General features: G+C 44.3%; 1 protein-coding gene across 5 annotated transcripts in view; it reads right to left on the bottom strand.

Moving 5' to 3' along the window:
- RCBTB1 (RCC1 and BTB domain containing protein 1) overlaps positions 1-20798 on the bottom strand; it is a 765714-nt gene that overhangs the window by 494292 nt on the left and 250624 nt on the right. For all 5 annotated transcript variants that reach the window (XM_069640792.1, XM_069640789.1, XM_069640793.1 and 2 more), the window contains one exon: positions 6144-6302. In XM_069640792.1, the coding sequence (XP_069496893.1) occupies positions 6144-6302 (159 nt within the window). The remainder of the gene's footprint in view (positions 1-6143; positions 6303-20798) is intronic.

Raw genomic sequence — 20798 nt, 5'->3', positions numbered from 1 at the left:
TAAATCGCAATCAGATACTTAACATATTAACACAGTTTGCCTCACCTGCATCTTATTACCTCAAAGGATTTGGTACAGGTGGAATTTCCTGCCTCTTCAAATGATATGAATTGGGCAATAGTGCACTTCATCTCACCGGCTATCTCCGAACTAGTCATGGCAAATTAACAGGATTTTATACGGATGGGTTTGACTTTAACCGAGTTTCTGAAACTCAAGTTAACAATGTGTAACAACTAAGAAAGGTGGAACTATTACTAAAGAAAGTAACATCACTAATAAACTAGAAGTGATTATTGGAAAATTAGCACAGGCACTGGAAGGCTACACAGATTCATCCTGAAAAATTAAATCTAATTACCGGGAAGTTGACCTGGATGATGCAGTCTGACCAGAAGTGATGACTTGGGGCTCCTATTGATTATGTGGAATACATGTGGCTTCAATTCATTTATTAAGAACACATACACGCAAACCTTGCTAGTGGAATTGGATGTTTTCACCCTTCAAGAAACTTGGCTTACTCATGGATATTGTCTGGATGGTTACCTTAATATTCAGAGATTGGTTACAAACCAATCCCGTTGGCAGACCCTCAGTGGCCTGTAAATGGAAACTAAAATACACCTGCATTTGGCTAAATTCATGCACACTATCATAAATCAATATGTGCTGGCGGGGGTCCTAAAAATTGAGCCGAGGTGTCGTCCACAACACATCCTGGTAATTATCATCTATGAATGGTTTAATACTGACCCTGTGAAGACATCATGAAGCAAGACACAGACAACAGATTCACAATTTAAACAAAAAGGTTTTATTAACTTAAATGTCAGGATGGTTGAAGGCCTAACTTGCCCTATGCTAAGGTAGGATTTCCCTACCTAATAAAACTAAGGAAAGTCTGAGTCAGAAAGTTCAACTTAAAAGTCTGCCCGTGTCCAAAACCTATACTTGCCCTCACAACTAAAGCTAAACAATGTGTAGGCATGGCAATAATAAAAGAAATAGTGTTCCAAATAAAGTTCTGAGCTTCTTCCAGGTTCAGGCTTACTTTCCATCTACCTTTCCCCAAGTTCAAAACAGTTCCACAAGGTCTCTCGGGGTTCCCTTACCCAAGTTCAAAACAGTTCCACAGAGTACTGGGGTCCCCTTCCCCCAAGTTCAAAAAAAGTTCCAAAGTTCAAAACAAAACAAGATTGGGCTTCTCCCCAACCTCCTTACCAGGATTACTTTTCCCTAGTTCGCCAATCCACGTTTGTTATTATACAAGTCTCTTCCTGTACATTTTCATTGACTTGCTTCTCTTCACATCAACTCTCTTGCCTTCTTCTTTGAGTTACTTTTCTGGGTAGGGCACTCGGTCTAGGCACAGTTGACATACAGAAGGCACGCCCCTGAATGCTCACGCCAGAAAAAAAGACCAAGAGATTTCTTGCAACGATAACAAGTTTTAATAGCACAAAAATAAGGATGCCAGCAAAGAACTCTGCTGCTCGAGAACTTTCTGCCAATAAATGGTACAAGCAGAAGGTTATAAGGCAACACATCGTCATTACTACATCATTGATACATACAGTAGAAACTCACGTGGCTGGTTGGTGGGACCCTATACATGGGCCTGCTCCATAGGGAATGCCACACTGCAATTGGCCCTAGCCATTCGTCGTCCGTCTTCCATCACGTGGGGTCAGCTGGGCTCATCTCTCCAGGGACGGAAGATGATGTTCTTCAATAGTTACTATTGCAAGGCAATGCTACTCTATCATTATGGCATGCACTTGGGAAACTCAGGGACTGGCACAGGGAGAGACTCGGGATCATGCTGACCCACACATTCTTCACTCAGTTCATATCGCAGTCTCTGCACCCAAGGTTTCCACCCTCGCTTTGGACTATAATTTATTCCTCCCTGTAGCTTGTATTACAAAGTGTGTCATTATGAAATAAGGTGAAATGGTTGTGTTCTTTCAGATCTTTTATGGCCACTGGGTTTATGGTTGGTGGTCTGAGGTCACCTACTATTGTGGAATTCAGGGGACTTGGACTGGGGAAGTTGTGGGTGCCATAACTCCTGGTGGGCCGGGTGGGGGTTGGAGGTCTGTTTTTGGCCTTACTGTGATGAATGTTCATAGTGAGGCGCCTGGTGCTGTCTCGTGGCCTTGCACGGCGCATTCCTTTTTGAAATAACAAGTATTCACAACAGTTAAGGAACAAAGAGGAGTTTCTATGGGAATTAGCAGTGCAGGTCTTCCTACCATCAGTGCTTGGGCCTGTTCAGTCGGGCCTGTGTTTACCACGCAGTCATGCAGGGCCGAATGGATCTACCAGAACTACAAAAATAGCACCTCCTTATATGTGAGCACTAAATCTACGCATATAATTGTAATATTGTATTGGTGCAGGGTCTTTGTCAGTCCTGAGAGATGCGAGTTGTAATTCCTTATCGACTGGAAAGGATATGCCGCCTTTTAAAGCTCCTGGCAGAAAAGCATCCACCCTCTGTTTACGGACCTGTTTAACCATCAATCATATTCACACCCTGCTGTTGCATCAGCAGTTTCACAGATGATACCTGGGGAAACCTGGGCCCTCTTGGCCTGAAAGGGGGCATACTGTCATCGATCACTCATGCAGCACCTGGTGACTGTCCCTTTAGCACCAGAGGCACCATCGACATTCAATGATGATCCTGCTTAACATCAATAGTGGCACCACTATGTTACTTACCTTGGAACCACCCTGAGCAGTCTAAACCCATTCCAACATGGGGCTATCAACCTCTGGGAGATGACATGCTTTCTACACTGACAGCTTAACTTAGCCTTCTGGAGACGTACAAACAAGTCACAACACCCCTGATGTGGGTCTATCTCTCCCTCATAGTTCTAACTTTTCGTTCTAGTTTCCTTCTCCCCCCCCTTGCTCTAGTCCCCTTATTACCTCATTTTATTTCCTCTTCAGAATCTTCTGCTGTTCTTCCAGTCTTGCCTCCTAGATTCATGGTTACCATGGCACTCGAACAAGGTAATTGACACCATCCTTTCAGAATTGGGACGATTCCCATCACTACCAAATTTTTGATTTTTCCTGTGCCTCTAATCGAGCTTTGAGCCTGTTTGTTATATTATGAAAAATGCTAATAAAACCAAAGTTTTTTTTAAAATAAAAGGTACTTTGGCGGTCACCACATTCACTGCTGTCTAGTCATCTGGATACCGGAGGGAACTAGACTTAACTCTACCCTTTGTGGTGGCCTCCGGACATACAGTTGAAGCCAGCCATTGATACAGGGTCAGCGAGTCTAAAATGTTTCATTTGTGAAACATGCACAAGATTTAGAAAAAATTAAAAAGCACAGACTCAGAGTTCAGTCAAAAGGGAAGCACTGATTAAGCTTCTCAATTTTCAACACACATTTACAGAGAAACAGAACACAATCACCCAACGGAAAAAGGCTTGCTTACCATGGAAAAGGTTAGCTATACAATTCAATGCAAGATATGCGTTAACAATGACAAGAGTATGTCTAAAGTATACTAAGAAAAATATAGGTACACCTTAAGCAGCAACTGGTTTAAGGTTACCTTCAGCAATTCTCCACAACAAATCAGAGCTTGTTTATTGATAGACATGGGGAAGGGTGAGAAACTGAAGAGGCACTGGTTGTGGTGCTCGTTTCTGCAAAGGTGATGGGGGTATAAGGTTAAGAGACCATGGATTGATGTGAGGGTTCTCGGACCACAGTTGCTGATAGGCTAGCTAAAAGAAGTGTTTATGGTAAGAGTAGATTATTTGGTCAGAATTAAGTTTCTAGTTGTAGCAAAAAAGTGGATGTCTGCATTTTCTTGACTTGTCATACTGCAGTAGCAAACATGTTATTTTTACTGACCAATGGGTTCACGGTGCTATTAAAAAGGGACATTTGTGGTGTCAGCACTAGTTCCTTTTCAGTGGTGCGGGCAGGAATCTCAAAAGTAATGTTATCATATAATAATGTGCACTTATTGAAAGACATTTGAAGAAGGCCTGAGTGGCGGGCAGAGGTGGTATCCATTAGATGAAGCATTTAAATGTATGGTTAGTTAACGTCCTGCAATTCCAAATGGAGTTGACACTGTAGGGGAGGCATAGTATCACAAGTATGACACCGACACAATGGGTACAATTTGTAAAACCTTTATTGAACTGGTTGGAGTTGGAGAAAATCCTATTCTCCCCTATAACTAAAATGGGAGTAGTCTCAACTATCAAATAATAAATAACAGAGTCCTAGTGGAGTCTGTCAAATCAAAATGGCCTATGCTTACAAAACCTAATTCCTGCCCCATCTCTTGTACAAAAAAGTGTAAAAAGGAGAAATGTATGCAAAACGAAAAAGCAGTGTTCAAATGAATACATGTGGTTAAACCAGCTCTCCTCCCCACGTTAGACCTCACAGAGCAAGGCTGTCCCTTTAGGCAGGATGACACACTCTGGCTCAGCTTCCTAACACATACAGTTCCAACGCGTGGATCGAGGCCCGTCTGGTCTTCCACGTTTAATTCTCTTTTCTGTGACCTCAAAAATAATGTTTCATCACAACAGTTCACAAAGGTCCCCTTCTCTCGGGCTCAGACCTTGTACCACACAGTTCTCGTAGGTCCCTCTGCCGTGCTCAGACCTCTCAAATTAAGTTCAACACAAACAAGCAAGGGGCTCCCTTCCCCAAGCTTTTCTCCCTTTGGGTCTCCCTCTGTTCGGCTCGGACCACTTTCAGATGTTGAAGATTTTCGAATATGTGTGGTTTTTTCACGGACCACAGCAGGACCAATTCGATATTCATACGCCTTATCACTTTAAATAATTCACTTTTCACAGAGACTTTCGAGTGGGCTTCTTCCTTACACTAGACCACAGTGTTACTTAGTATCGCTGTCTTTGCAGCTGCCTTTTACAGCAACGTTCATTCATAGGTCTTTTCCCCGCGTTTCACTCACACGTGTGCAGCCTCCACTTGTGATATACTGTTGCTACTTCAAATCTTTAACACACACCAGTCTTTCAGGTCGCTTTGCCAACTCGCCGGCTGTGTTTGTCTCTTCTTGGTTTTTATGATTCACATTTCACGAGTCAAGGTTAGTACCACATGCTTAACCTCACCTCCCCAACTCTGCTGTTCACCCAGGAGGGTCTCTGGCGTCCTTGTAACACAATGCAATCTTCACTTGTGGGATCTGGCCTTCTCCACGTGTCTTTCGCGGCCTGTCGGAGGCAACGACCTCCAGTAAGGAACTCCTGGGGTTTCTGACCCGCTACTCCCGTCTCTAGGTCCGTCGTTCTGCTCCAGTGGGTTCGTCCCAGAAGCCCTGCTCGTACTCGTATTCTGCCTTGCTCAGAGTGTGTCTTTGGGTGCTGCCTTTTATTCGTGTGAGGAGAGATAATTGGTATCAGGTGTAAGCACTTTGCATTAAATGCCTGACCTGATTGGCGCCACATGTCCAGTACGATGTGTTTAAGTGGATGTTGTTACTCTCAGTCACCCTCTTCCTCGGCCCAGTGTTTGTGTAAAAAAGGGTTTGGGGGTTGGGTCCTCAGAGCATGCTAAAACATAGGATGGGTTGGATAAACAAAATAAGGGGGAATACCGCGTCTCACTATCGGCAGCCACAGCCCCACTCCCCTTAGACTCCCCTTAGATCCCTTACCCAGATGATCCTCCCGCACTGGTCCACTCCCAGGGTCTGGATCCAAAGGCGATTGCCGTACCCTGGCCACCTGAGAGAGAGAGATCCCCTCTGGTTTCTCAGAACACTCTTCATTCAGCAGCAACAAGCATAAAGCTTAAGGTAATTGAAAGTGCTTGCAATAGTTGGAGGTACAGATGCATGCCAGAGTTGTGTATGGGATCATAGTTTCCAGTTTAAACTGACAAGCCCCTGAATAGTGAGTTCATGAGCGTCAACACGAATTGAGTCTTCTGACATGCAAAAATTACAAACGGCCACAGCACATATGTAAGGAAAGCTTGTCTATAAGCAACCATAGTTTAAATTAAATGGTCAATTCCAGAGTATTTATTCCATACAGAATGCCCACCTTGCTCTACTGTACTTGCTACATTGGACACTTTATATTGCACTCTATATGTACTGCACACTTACTTCACCATTGTCTATTACAGCCATGGAGGAGGTCTGTCCACATGCAATGCTGACGGCCACTTTGCTCTGTAAGCAGTTTGAGACTTTGCGGGGAGTTGGTTGGTTCGCCGTAGATCCAGACCCCACCTGACCACAGTTGTTGTAGCCCCAGGCATAGATCTAACCAAAGAAACAGAAGTATACTTCTATTAATACATTGCTACAGGTAAGTACTAATCAAATATTGCTTTTCAAAATGTTCCTCTAAACCATCAACCTACCTGTGCTACTGAACAAACATGGACTTGGGAGAGAGGTGGACAAGAAGGACAAATCCATTAGGGGTAAAAATCTCAAGTTGCAAGCTACTAGCCGGCCATAACAAGTCACTTGTCACCTCAATTCAACACATACACAAAGCACACAATTTCTTACTCACCAAGGGCCTGATTCACAGAAGTGTTTTATTATGGTGCAATCCCATAGAAAAACATTCCATGAATCAGGCCCCAAGAGTCAATTAGAGCTGGTTAATGGGTAGTGCAAATTGAATAAATCACTTCTCCCTTATGGTCGTTTTGACTTGAACTTTACAGATCAAAATTGCAAATAAATCGCTTTCAAGTGCAGCAGCTTTTGTACTTGAATTAAAAAAAAAAAAACTTCTAATATATTTTATTACAGTGTCTAGCAGAATATATTTCTCCAATAACAGAATTCATGCGAGACATGTTTACTACATAACTTTGTATGCTTTCTAAATCAGAAAACTTAAGCTATAGAAGGGCTGAGGTTTGGCATAAAAGCAGATATATAATTTGTAGTTACGTAGCTATGGGATTATAAACGGCAGACTGTTGTTGCAGAAAGCAGAGCTCTGTCGCTTCAAAGGCCAGTAGAATTTTCTCAACTGTACACCATTGGCAAATACAAAAGTAGCGAAAATTTCAACATGCCCACATTAGAAATTCCACAAGCGTGCATTTTAGACACGATAAGCGGTCTTTTGGGAACTGACCAATCTCATTTGATAGCACATATGCAAAAGAAAAATAGAACAATCAGGGTTTCTGACTGATCTCCATTTTGGCTAGCACCACTGACTAAACAGAACATTCCATTTACGAAACTCTGCCTGAAATACTGAAACACACTTTTTAAGAAAATCCTCACACACATTAGTTACGTCCTCACCTGGCTATAAGGCAAAACCTGATTTAAAAAAAAGACATTACATGGGTGTAACCCAGAAGTATACCAACGCAACTGTGACGTCCCCCATTAGCTGGGGGTGAAAAAGGATATTTTGGTCCGGATGTGGGGAAAGGAGAGGACTACTAATGCTAGGGAAACTGTCCTGGCCACCTCATACACATTCCATCTGCTGCTGACCATATGTACCTGAACTCAAGAGCCGCGATTCCGGAGCTTGGAAGGCGAGGTACCAGCCCTCTTCCAATGGCCTTCTAACAAGTTAAAAGTGCATGTCAAGCCTACATGTCAAAATACAGACATTTGCAAGTAATTATATTCTTTAATTTAGTTTTGATCGCCATTGAGCATAAATACTAAAGTAATCTACTGTTAAGAATACTCGGGAGCCTGATCAATTGACGTGATATGCTGCGGTTCTGAAGATTCTTTACACTTTCCATTTGTACAACTACTTTTAAAAAAAATCTGGATGATTAACGAAAAGTTGCAGTTCCACCGTCGTCCACCCTAGTGGTCGTCTGTAATGAATGAGACTGTAGACATTTATAGCCGATTTCAAACAATTTGGCTCTCTTGGCATTGTATCTCTGGTAAAAAACCTAGCAAGTAGTCCACTGCAACCCTGTAAGCAAACGGGTGAAAGCATACCTGAAAAGACAGAAGCCTCTTTGTGGGACATCTTCAGGGTTTTAGGTGCTTGGGGCATAAACACACTTTGGCCCCAAAACCAAACAAATGATGGTATACTAGAACTATTGTTTGCTACCCCCTTAACTTTAATCATAACCCATATCTTGATATGATACGCTGGCTCCACGCAAAATAGGAATGGGAACTTCCTTAAGGTCCACTGACAACCTTGGTCTGTGCTGAAATGACAATAGGAAACAAGTGCCAGTTCAAGGACAAAACTACAAGTCCACAATGAAGGTGCTGTGTTCAAATATAGATAAGGACACATTTTAACACTAGTAGGGTGCAAGGTGAACAATGTAGTGTAGAATAGATGCAGGACACATCAGTAGGAAACAGGTACACCTAGCCCAGCATAGTTGCTGTACAAAGATAAAACAAAGAGGAATATACACACAACGGACCATATGTTTTGACCTACGAGTTGTACGTGGATAAGCCGCAAGGAAGGTGCATGACCCCCTATCATGGATACAGGACACTGACTGAATGCCATGAGAAAGCACAAATGAAGGACAGGGATTAGAAGCAATAAAGAAAGCATGTATAGACCCATCATAGATGCAGGGTGGAGATTAGCAGCCTCACAGAATGTAATAGTGCTCAAGTGAAGCATGGATACTGGGGCCAGATAGGGAGCAACGAGGGGGACACAGATGATAGAGATTAGAAGTTACCAGGAAGGTGTACATATGTGAAAGGTGTTTAGAAGAGGGCTATGGTTTTCAAGTGGTGTTACCAGGAGTGAGTCAAGTAACAATGTTGTGCATCATTCAACATGTTAATCACTCGCTATTATATTTGAATTAATACTATAGACAGCTAAATCAGTGAGGCTTTTCTGAAGTACACACGTTGAAAACAAAATCCCCCTTAGGAACTGACAAGTTTTAAATATTTTGAACGCCCAATTGTTTCAGGTTACGCACCATCAGATTAAATGAGTTGCTCAGGTATCACACACTTGACTTTAGTGGTGCAGCTGGGACTTGAGCCCTGCCTGAAATATCGGCACTTGAACATATGGTTTCCCAGTTTTTGTCATAGGGCAAGGTGCATTTATTTGTGGATGTTATACATAAGCATTTGCTGGTGCCATCCCCACTCCAGGCAGATACCAGACGTCTACACATAGTATTTCCCGTCAAAGCAAAACAAGTTATTACATAAGGTTAATTTTAACTGTTGTAATAGAAATATTATAAGTGCTCCAATGCTGTGTGTGTAATCAACATGCTCAAAGAACTAATGTAATTAAACCACTGTTAGAAAGAGTAGAAGCAAACAACTGGACCTCTCAACATCTTGTACATTCTTATCTTATTCCCATCAAAGTTCACCTTTATTCTATTGACTGCTAACCACGAAGACGAATCACAGCAGCATTGGATAGCTTGCTTGAGCCTGTAGCCCAGTACATCGATGTTGTGTTGCAACCACTGATTCAACAGACTCCTGTTTACAAGACAGAGGCAGTTCTTTTAGAGATCATGAACATTATTGATCGATTTACTATGGGTATAACCGGTTCATACACTGCCACACCCTATAACGAAAGGAATGAAGCAATGGAATGGTACAGCACGAAAAGACTGGAACACAACGTTTTTCTATTACAACTGTGCAAATTAATCTCATATGTTTTTTTCACCTTTAAGGGTAATAGCATTTACAGATGCGTGGAACCTCAATGGTTGAGAATATTGCAACAGTATATGCAAATGTGTTTAAGCATTAATTTGAAACCAATTATTTTGGAAGTACAACATGGGGCACAACATTTGAAATTGAACGCAATACATTGATGGCTTGGTGTGAATCTGGAAAGGATGACTGAATGAATTAAAAGAATTTGCTCACTACCGTAATGAAGTGCACGGTTGTATTGAGGAGTTGGTTGTGATCTGGTTAACGATTTAGCTGTATGCAAGAAACTTGAGAGCAATCAAGATGCCATAAGTGCTCACCACAGCTTTATCCCATAAAATAAGATTTTTCTTTTTGCAACTTTAATTTAATTGACTTTTTTTCTGTTTTGGAACTGTTCCTGCCTTTTGAGGTAAGTAAAGCCTTTTTAGCTTCAATTATCTGCTCAACTTACATATTTTGGGGGCACTGTTTAGCCCATAAGGTTATCACTTCAGGGGGACTTTATCCCCTTTTTAAGTTTTCTCGTACCACACACCACCTTACAGTGGAGTATTGCAACAGTAAGTATGCCCCCCTCCCCCAACTTTGTCTGGCAACATTTTCTAGGTCTTTTTGAAATGCCAGTGGCTTAACTTATTTTTCAGGTGCACTGCTGTCTTTTTTAATTGCAGAATGCCAATTTCAGTAGAATATTTCGAGAAAGTGTGTTGTTTAAGACCTGTCCATTGGCCAACTTGCTTTTTGCAGTCTTTCTAACTTCCCTGGTCAGAAACTCCCAATTAATGTCACACACTTTTTCAGGGTCCAACCTGGACTCGCAGGCAAAGAGCTTTATGTACCTGAACTGACGGGAATGTGTGTGGGGATACTTTGGTCATAATCAACATTTCGCCCAGGGGATGTTATGTTGCTGGGCAGATGTGGATTAAGTTGCGGTCCATGAACGGACAGCCCTTACCCGTTTGACTGGTGCAGATACATTCCCTGGGTGGTCTGGGGCAACCCCCAAGCCTGAATGGCTAAGAAGAGGCTCACTGCAGTCATTCTGGAGGTTGCTCACTGAAGCCAAGAATGTGTACAAGAGAAGTCTGTATTGAAGATCCAGAAGACTGCTGCTACAGACACCAGATTTGCCCGAACCATGAACCAGTGAAGCACTGCTGTCCTTCCTGCAACCAGAGAAGACCTTTGTCTGTGCTGCCTTCCCCTCAACTGGTGGGATCAATGAGTCCTGTGCCGTGCACCAGAAGCCTGCTATCCGAAGTGTCCCAGGACCATCCAGTGCACTGCCCATCTGTTGCCAAGGCCTCTCCGATGCCACGGTCACAATCTTTAACTGTAGCGTGGCACCCTGCAGATCCTCAACTTGTGGCCCAAGATAATTGGTGGCTGCAGCTCTCCTGCATGAGGAGGGGGCTTTCCTTGAGCCTGTTTTTACTGCTGCCATGAAGAAAGACTGCTGACCTCCGACTTGGGTTTCTTGGCTGTTGCACTTAATCTGCTGTGTCCTGGAATGGTCACTATTGGAGCCGTCCCAGAACCAAACATTTGAATTGCCTCACAGCTGGACCCAAACCAGACACCAACTTCAGCCACTGCACCTGCGACCCCTGGACCTCACTGACAGGACCAATAGTAGAAGCAAGTGTCTTCAGCGTTTCAAAACATCCCAGTGAGTACTACATTTGGAAACATTGCAGTAAAGGTTCTTTGAATACTTGCTATTGCTACTCATGGTGCCCCTCTCTAGCCAAAAGGATTGCATAGGTGCAAAGTTCATTCGCAAAACACCTCTATTACCTTGCTTTGATCGGTGGAGTTCGAACTAGGATGTCACTGAGATTAACAACTATGTACATATATGTGCATACAGGTGTGTTGGACAGTATATGCTTTCCTTGAGTTTTACCTACCGTGATGGTGTAGGAGTAAAACTCTGGCACAAGGGTGGTATGTTGATTTGCAAAAAATTGTATTAATAACAGAAACAGGGTTTTGGAGGAAATCCCAGCTAGCCCTGACCCTAAGAAGGGTTTCCCTGTCAACAAAAGTAGCTAATGAAATGTTCAAAATAAATGACACCATACTGTGCCCAAAGCCTAACCTTTCCTTCACAAGCTAAACTTAACATAAGGGGAACATGGAAAATGTCTCTTAGTTGGCCACCTGCAGCCCTGTTCTGTAGTTCCCTTTGACAGTTCAAAAAGAAGGGGAAAAAAAGGTGCTCAAAACAAACAAGGTTCTACAAAGTTCAAAGGGGTTGTTTCCCTTTCCTTTGAGTCTCTTTAGAGTTCATATCATGCATCTCTTCTCTTAGTTGAAAAGCAATGGGTCTTGGGTCCTGTTCAGCAAACCTGTCTTCTCAGTACTGTGAAGAACAGCCTGGATGCCTTTCCCAAGTTGTGTTGAGGGTCCCAGACCCTTGTGAGCAGACCTGCTTTGCAGGTACTGCCAAGAAGAACAGACTTTGATCTTCCTCCCGCTGCAACGGGTCCCAGATCCTGCTCTCTGTACCCACTTGGCCCACTCTCCTGCCAAATGGGGTACTCAGTGCTTTTATGCTCACAGTTCTCTTTATTTGTTTTCCTGACCCACAGCCTTGGTTTACTCTCCTGACAAGATCTATGTATCCAATTTGCATATACAATGTTCGTATTCTTTTTTACTGTTGTTAGGGTCATATTCCGCGAGTGCGAGTACCAGACCCCTTTCACCTTGCTGCTTCAGTGAGTTTTCACTTAAGTTAGTCTTTACTTTTCTTAGCATTTCATGCATCCTATGGGTCTTCCCAAACCTGGGCTTACCCAACTTAGTACCGGCAGGGTCTTGGCTGCCGCCCTCCGGTTGTTCGCAGATCTCTCAGGGTGTTCTGTGGCTTCTCAGAGTTTTCGCTGGTCTCCCACAGGTCTCACCAGCAGTTCTACAGTGGTTTCTCTGCGATCCAGCACTGCCTGTTGCTGGCAGTGTATTTCCTTCTCTTTTGTAAGCTTCTTGCTTGCAGGGCTCTAGCAGACATGCTTCTCTCCTCAATACCATCTGCTTCTCTGGTCTGACCTTCTACATGTAGCAGGCCGGGCTCCTTGTCCGTACTGAGATGAAGACGCCATTGTTCTCTTCCCTCGCTCGTTTTGAATGACAGCTTACAGACCTTTTCCGGTGCAATGGTACCTACTTCGGATAGACAGCAACAATACACGGTGGGCACCCAGAAGGGTGATATGGGAGGTTGATAAGGAGAGGTGGGAGTTCAAGGGGGAGCCACGTTCTCCCAGGATCCTCACTGTTCTCAATGGGGATTCCCTCCCCATGAGATAATCCCACTGAGTACCACCCCATGGGGGGGGGGGTGGGGAGAGGACTGTCGGGTAGTGGCATCTCATCGCTGGCCTCATAGAAAGGGGCTTCCCCATCAAAAGTAGTGACGATACCTCAGGTTTCTTCATACTACTTAGTATGTTAAGTCCAATAAATACTTTATTGTATACTTCTGTGTGCTGCTTCATTACTTGGCTGTCTATGTGTGTTGTTAATGAATGTACACACCGGCCGTTGATCTCCTGAAATCTGCTTTACGGCCCTGCATAAGTTACCATGTGGGAGTTTGGCTAGATCAAGTGTCAATTACTGTGTTCACTCACTAGGACCCTCCTTGAGGGCTGGTTCTGAAAATCCCTCCTAACACCCCCACTATGTCTAAACCTAAGCCAGTCATAAGGTGGTGGCGTGGGCAGGGGGTGGGGGAGTGGATGGATGCAGGAGAGGGTATGTGGCCCTAGAGGCCTCTAATAGCCTGAGGTGAGGAAAAACAAATGGGTACATCTGGATCAGGAGATGATTAGCACTAAGTTATGCAATCCTCTCCTCTTGCTGCTGTGCAGCATCTTGTTGGATAAACATGTTTTATTATGATGCAATTGATATTTATGACACATTGGTAAGCTTGGTATATCACCAAGTCTTGTGCTCCAATGAAAAACTATGAGGGTTAAATAGACTTAGTTTGATAACGATAGTAAATTCCTGGAGAATGAATTGCTGTAGGTATCAAAAACCATTGAGAAGGGAGCAGGGAGAGGGCAAACTTAACAAGTTTTGTGAGGTAAGCAGGTATACGTTTCAGATTGCCACCCAAAAGAAGAAAAAAAAAGAGGTAAAGAAGTAGGAACCACTCTGTACTTCTATAGGTTTCAAAAACCACAAAGAGGTTTGTAGAGCAGTTATCGACAGGCCAGTAATGAAACACCCACCCGGATAGAACTATAGTGGAGGATGTGTTGTATAAACACTTTCACAGTCTGACAAACTTCGCCAGGCACAACTTATTTAATGATGCTATGGACTAAGGTGCCTGTGGAAACAGGTGAGACAAGACCTGGAATCCCTAATGACAGGTAAAACTGATAGATTTCCTTCTCATACATTTAAAAAAAAGAGCAAGTGCTGTGTTTGCCCTTCCTTATTAAACTGCTTAACGCAATAAACATACACTAACACATACCCTCCTTCTAGTGGAGGGCCAATATTGTCCCAATTTAAAGAAACTGACACACGACAACTCTTTATATCATTAATAGACAGCTTGGAAAGAGTGTATACAGAGGTTTTACTTATGTTGCTTGACTATTGGTTTGCAGTACTGTTAAAACAAAGTTGCTCCCACATGTTTGATTCAACCCATTGTAGGGTCATCAGCATTGCACCATATATCAATGTGTTCAACTTTTTTTCTTGGGAGCATAATTTACATTTCGAATTATTAATATCTATGAACCACAACTGTTCCCATCTGCCATCTGATAACAATCTGCTGCACGATAAACCTCAGGTCGACTGCCCGGGCGGCAATAAATCATAGAACCATCACCTGCTGCATCTGCTATGCAATTCCTTGTTGCGGTGTTCCTGCAGGACGGAGCTAAACATACTTTCTACGCATTTACATATACACATTTATCTGCCCAAACGCAGAAGACACTCACGCATGTAACGCATACCCACATTTATTTTGTTCACTGGCATGGCACAAAAACAAAAAACCTTTTTCATTATTATCATATGTGGAATGAGTTAAAGGAGTTGTGTCCTTAATTCATCTGCATAGTTTGCATTCAAATTTAAATTATGAAATGCATCAATGGGAGGTATTCAAACTGTGTACGGTTATCGCAACAGCAAAAACACCACATCTCCATGATAATTCTCTTCAAAAACAATGCAAAATTTCCAATTGGTGTGCCAAAAGTCTCAATCCAAGATCCCAATGAAAGTATTACTTGATCTTTGGAGGTGCAGCTTTCAAGAAATATTTGTAATTCTCAATGCTCGAGAGATGCATAGCCAAATCTAAATCTCTCAACCGTTTGTGTCGCCAAGGCAGATGAAAACACCCCATTTTGTTGTTGCCGGGTCAGGGCCCATTGACATGTATAGTTGTGTAAAGGGGTGAGTGAGCCGATTACATGGCAGTTGACGACCGCTAACCGCATGTGTATTGAGTCGTATGACAAGTCTTCTTACAACAGGCTTTAAACTAGCACATTGCTTTTTAATGTAAGGACTGCTAATAGGTAAACTGCCCCGTCTCGGTCTTCCAATATCATTGTAACGATCTGTTTATTTAGGGAGTGCTACAGTTACAGTTTGGCTGTATACCCCTTCTGGTGGAATAGAGGTTCTGTGGTAACAAACAGTTTAGGCATATGTGCCTATTGATCGATAAAGAAAACTTTAATATTCTGCCCTTGTGAATACATGTTACATCATTTGCTGTTTTATGTGTTTACGAATACATTTGCAATCCCCCATTCTTATGTCTGAATTATATATTTCAGAACTGCAATCAAAACAATCATTAACTTACACCACACTTGCTTCTTCAATGTTGGATGCATGTTCTTGTCAATCCTAAACTTTAGCTTTGGTGTTCGAAACAAGGTTGTTCAGAGAACTCATTTTCCAGATAAACATAATGGAACATTTGATCTGATGGTATGCATAACTCCCATGGATTTTCAAGGCTGCATTTTCCACAGAATCCTTTTGGTGACTGATAAAGGTCATCAGTGGATGAAACCCAACTCAAATGTTATTAATCCAAGTTCACGCTTTACAAGCGTCCATTCACAAACTGTGGCTATCGTACCTATTTCTCTGCCTCTTTTTTGCATGTGCCCATTGTAGTAATCAAATAACTGCTTACACTAGGATTATCATATCCTAGCCTGCCAGCCCCCTGAGTAATACATACACAATGGAAGAAATAATGAATTCTGTAAGACTTCATAAGAATTCACATTGGTAAAAATAACATGTGAGATGACAACAAATAACGTGATCGTAGAGATTTTTAATACATGTAATGTAAATTTAGAGGATTACATCCACGCCCCTCTTCCTTGTCCTCGTACTTGTTTTCGACATCACACACTCACTTAAAAGAATTATTCAACACACTTGGTTGATCTGATTAATGAAAAAAGTTGTCCATTCTATATTATTTTATGATTTCAATGCAACGTCCATATTTAAAAAAACATTCTAACAGTCACTTTCTAATTCCTTTCAAATTTAGCTTGATAAATTGAAAATGCATAATATGACATGCATTGCTTACTGTAATAGCATTTTCTGATGATTGCATCTGCTTAGATTCACATGCTGTGCATATAGTCGGCATCTAATCGCAGAGTATTATATCTTGTCTTTCAAGGATCGAAAGGGGATGTCGACCTGAGCGTGCTTGTAACACTATCCCTAACGTGACGTGTAGTGTACCCAAAATCCTTCACACGTCAAGGTCCCTCTGGTTGTGTTTTTTCTGCCGTGAGGGAGACTTATGACTAACGTGAGTGAGTACAGATAAGAGAGAGAATAGTAAGAGCTCTATGTTCCTTCTACTCCGAGCGGGGAGGAAGGGTGGGCGCATGTGAATCTAAGCAGATACAATCATCAGAAATGCTATTACGGTAAGTAATGCATGTCTTCTGATGCTTGTGAATCTGCTTAGAGTCACATGCTGTGCATAGACTAGTGATCAGTACCCAGAGTTAGAGGTGGGGTGTGAGAAGGAACAGTAGTAAAGAGATGTAGTTTACAATCCACTTTGAGATGGCTGATTTAGAGACGGGGTCCTCTTCCCTACCAGCCGCCATTGCAACAAAAAACTGATTTGTCTTTCTTAGTGGTCTTGTTTTTTTCCAGATAATGTATGAGTGCACTGCGCACATCAAGTGTGTGTAGGCTTCTTTCTGCCATGTTAGTGGGGTTCTGGAAGAAAGTGGGTAGTTCTATTGAATGGTTCACATGGAACTTTGAAATTGATTTAGCCGCAAATCTAGGGTGACCACCTTATCTTTGTGAATTGTGACAAATCTGTCCTGAACTGAAAGGGCCTGTAATTCAATGACGCTTCTTACTGAAGTGACTGCCACTGGAAAGCAGTCTTGTAAGTGAGAGCCTTAAGGCTAGCCTTATGCATAGGTTCAAAGGGAGATCCCATTAGTCTAGTTGATACCACATTAGGTCCCATCCGGGAGCTGGGTTTGAAAGGGATGAAGTCTTTTAACCCCTACCATAAATGCCTTGATCACCATGACAACCTTTTCTGGGACGTAGTGTAAGCTGAAAGTGCAGCTAGGTGGACTTTCAGGGAATTAAAAACCAGACCCTAGTCTAGTAGATGAGTTAGGTATAAGACAATATGGGTTGGAGAGCATTCTATGGGATTGATGCTCTTAGAATGGCACCTGATAACGAAGCGTTTCCATTTATTGGAATAGCGATGTCTGGTGTTCGGCTTTCTTGCTTCCTTAAGAATGTCCATGCATCTCTGAGGAAGTTGGAGGTGACCGAACTCTATGACTTCAGGAGTCAGGCCGCTAAGTTGAGAGTTTGTGGGCAGGGATGGAGTGTCTCCCCCCCTGTCTTGTGAGAGCATGTTGTATGGGCAAGGTAGCTCCATTGGAGGAGAGATTGACATCGCCATCAGATGGGATAACCAGGGTTGGCGGGCACATATAGGGGAAACCAGAATCATAGTTCCTGGTGTATCTTGTGCACTACCTTGTTGAGTAGGGGGGTCGGGGGTGGGGAGGGGTTAGGGAAGCGTAGACACATTTCCCTGACCATGTTATCCAGAGACCGTTCCCCTTGGAGCAGTTCTGCGGATACCTGGAGGCGTAATCTTGGCATTGTACATTCTCCAGCATTGGGAACAAGTCAATCTGTGGAAAGCCCCATACCGCGAAGACGTTGGAGACAATGGGCCTCATTACAAGTACACCGGTCCGGAGTGAACGCCAGCGGTAAAACCATACCGGCACCGTTTCCACGTCCGCCCAATCATGACCCGCGGCCCCGGAACTAGCACCTCCTCAAACCGCCACCACGGAGTTAAGGGTCCCGTAAAGTCCACCTGCACGGAAACCCCTCCGTTACCAGCAACACGAAACACCGCGAGCATCACAACTAGCGCGGACATGGAAACACTGCCAGAAAAATGGCGTTAAAACCGTGATCACGGTGGCAGTACCGCCGCCACCGTGAACATGACGTTAAACAGTGCCTGCTGAACAGAATCAGGGCACAGGTGCAAAAAATCAGCCCAGCTGGACCCAGCAGCACACGGGGAGCTGGGAGCCCACAAAAGGGCCACACCCAGCCCAACACAACACATAACCATGCAGGCAGAAGCTCTAGTAGCACTTGGACTGGGCCTACTCAACCAACAAGCAGCACTGCACATGATGGCAGTAATGGTGCAGAGGAGGAGGCGGAGGAGGCGCAGGCGCCAACCAGCCAACCCTGCACCTATAGCAAACCCCATTGTGCAACCACCAATACCCCGCAGGCAGCCTGCAATACCACGCATCAGGGCCTCACCCTGGAACCTTACCCCAGGACAGATCCACACACTATACCGGCTGGACCGCCCAACAATCCTGTACATCACTGCCATGATTGAGGACAACATCAGCAGCCACATAGACACCCCCACTGCCATCCCCCCCTCCTGAAGGTTGTGTCTGTGCTGCATTTCCTTGGCACTGGCACCTATCAACACACGGTCGGTGAGCTGCACGGCATATCACAACCCTGTTTCTCGAAAATCCTAGTACAGGTACTGGATGCCCTTTTGCGCCATGTGTCGGAACACATAGCCCTACCCCGTACCCTCCCCGATGTCATTGCCACAAAGTTGGCCTTCCATGCCATAGCAGGCATGCCAAATTGCATAGGTGCACTTGACTGCACCCACATTGAGCTGACAGTACCACGTGCAATTGAGATGGTGTTCCGCAATAGGAAACAGTATCACTCACTGAATGTACAGATGGTATGTGATGCCACGCTACTGATTACACACTGCTGCGCAGATTTCCCAGGCTCAACCCATGACTCAATGGTACTGCGGAATTCCACGTTGCCACGGTACATGAAACGCTATGCCGGACAAAGCACATGGCTATTGGGTGCTTTGACTAGTACAGTTGACAATGCTCTGACCCTGTTGAAGCGTTATGTATGTGTCCAGGCCAATGAGCAATGTGAGTGTGCCGCTGGACCGCACATGCATCACCCCCCCCTCCCATCTACCAAATAGACAGCGGATACCAAACATCACAAAGGAAGACATGACAGGTCACCACAGTGTGCCTGTACACACCCTGCCACAGCCCATCCTGTCACTGTCCCATACACCTTGTGCCACTGCAGACACCCACCCACAAATGGAACACTGCCCTCCCAATGCACGAGATGCCTGTAAATGAGACGTCGAGCATTGACTACTTCAGTACAGTGGAGTCACTCTGCCATGTGTGCACATCACTGCACTATGACATACTCACAATCCAATGTCACCCGCAGGGCACAGTACACATGCACATAAATGTGTAGGCCAATATCCAGTTGGGGACATCCACTGTGATGCCCAATGAACACTTCAAACCACTGCATGGCACATATGCATGAATGAACAATGATACAAGATAGCACAGCATCAGATTAAGACATGATACCACAAACACTGACATGTCCCCCCATCTTCATCCCATGTAGGTGATGCTGGCTATGCACTCACGCCATGGATGATGACACCTGTACGGAGACCAAGGAACAGGCATGAAGAGGCATACAATAGGGCACATGTCCGCACACGTGGAATGATTGAGAGGACATTCGGACTGCTGAAGGCCGTTTCCGCTGTCTGAGCAGATCTGGGGGATCACTGCTGTACAGCCCAGTGAAGACGGGTAAAATCACGCTCGTATGTGCCATGCTGCACAATCTGTGCCTGCGCAGGAACATCCCAATGCCCCCAGACGCAGATGAAGGGGATGGGGATGGGATGGGATGGCACCACCTCCCCCTGGGGGTGCACTTGATGGCCAAAGAGCACGGGATGAGCTGATTTGCATTTACTTTTGAGACACAGCACATTCACAGCAATGCATAGAGTGATGACAATAAATGATTAGTTGTACTGCAAATGAAATGATAGATGTCCACACATGTATGTTTTGCTTTCAAATGATGATATATTGATGAATTCACAACAGGGAAGGAGGTGAAATGGTTAGGGAAGCTGTACCCCTGAGCCCACCCACCACCCAAACGTACCCACCCCCACCCCCCACTCAGGCCCCAATGTTCAAACACCCAAAACAACCTCCCCCACCACCCAAACGTACCCACCCCTCACACCCTTCAAGTCCACGTGTGTCCTGCAGTGCCCCACACACACACACACATCACTTCCGTGTGCGCTTCTGTGCCTGTGCATCCTTGCCCGAGAGCCCCGTTAGCCGACTTGCACTGGCAGTAGTGGAGCTTGATGGGGTGGTGGTATCTGATGGCACAGAATCCTGTATGGATGGCATCCGTGCAAGATTTGCCTGTTGCCCAATCAACATGGCCTCAATGAGCCTGGAGGTGTTGTCGTTACCCTCCCGCACATGGCGTGCCAGGGTGACTATTGTGCTTGCAAAGCGTCCAATAGACCTTGAGAGGCGACGCACTGACGTGCTATAGCACTCCCTCTGCAGCCTAGATTCTTCAAGCTGCCTCTCCACCAGCTGGGTGAGGGTTGCCTGCTGCTCCTCCATCCGCTGCATGCGG

This window comes from Ambystoma mexicanum, chromosome 7q (assembly GCF_040938575.1).
Source record: "Ambystoma mexicanum isolate Mex_15411 chromosome 7q, UKY_AmexF1_1, whole genome shotgun sequence".
Lineage (NCBI taxonomy): Eukaryota > Metazoa > Chordata > Amphibia > Caudata > Ambystomatidae > Ambystoma > Ambystoma mexicanum.
This window is presented reverse-complemented; position numbering and strand designations above follow the sequence as displayed.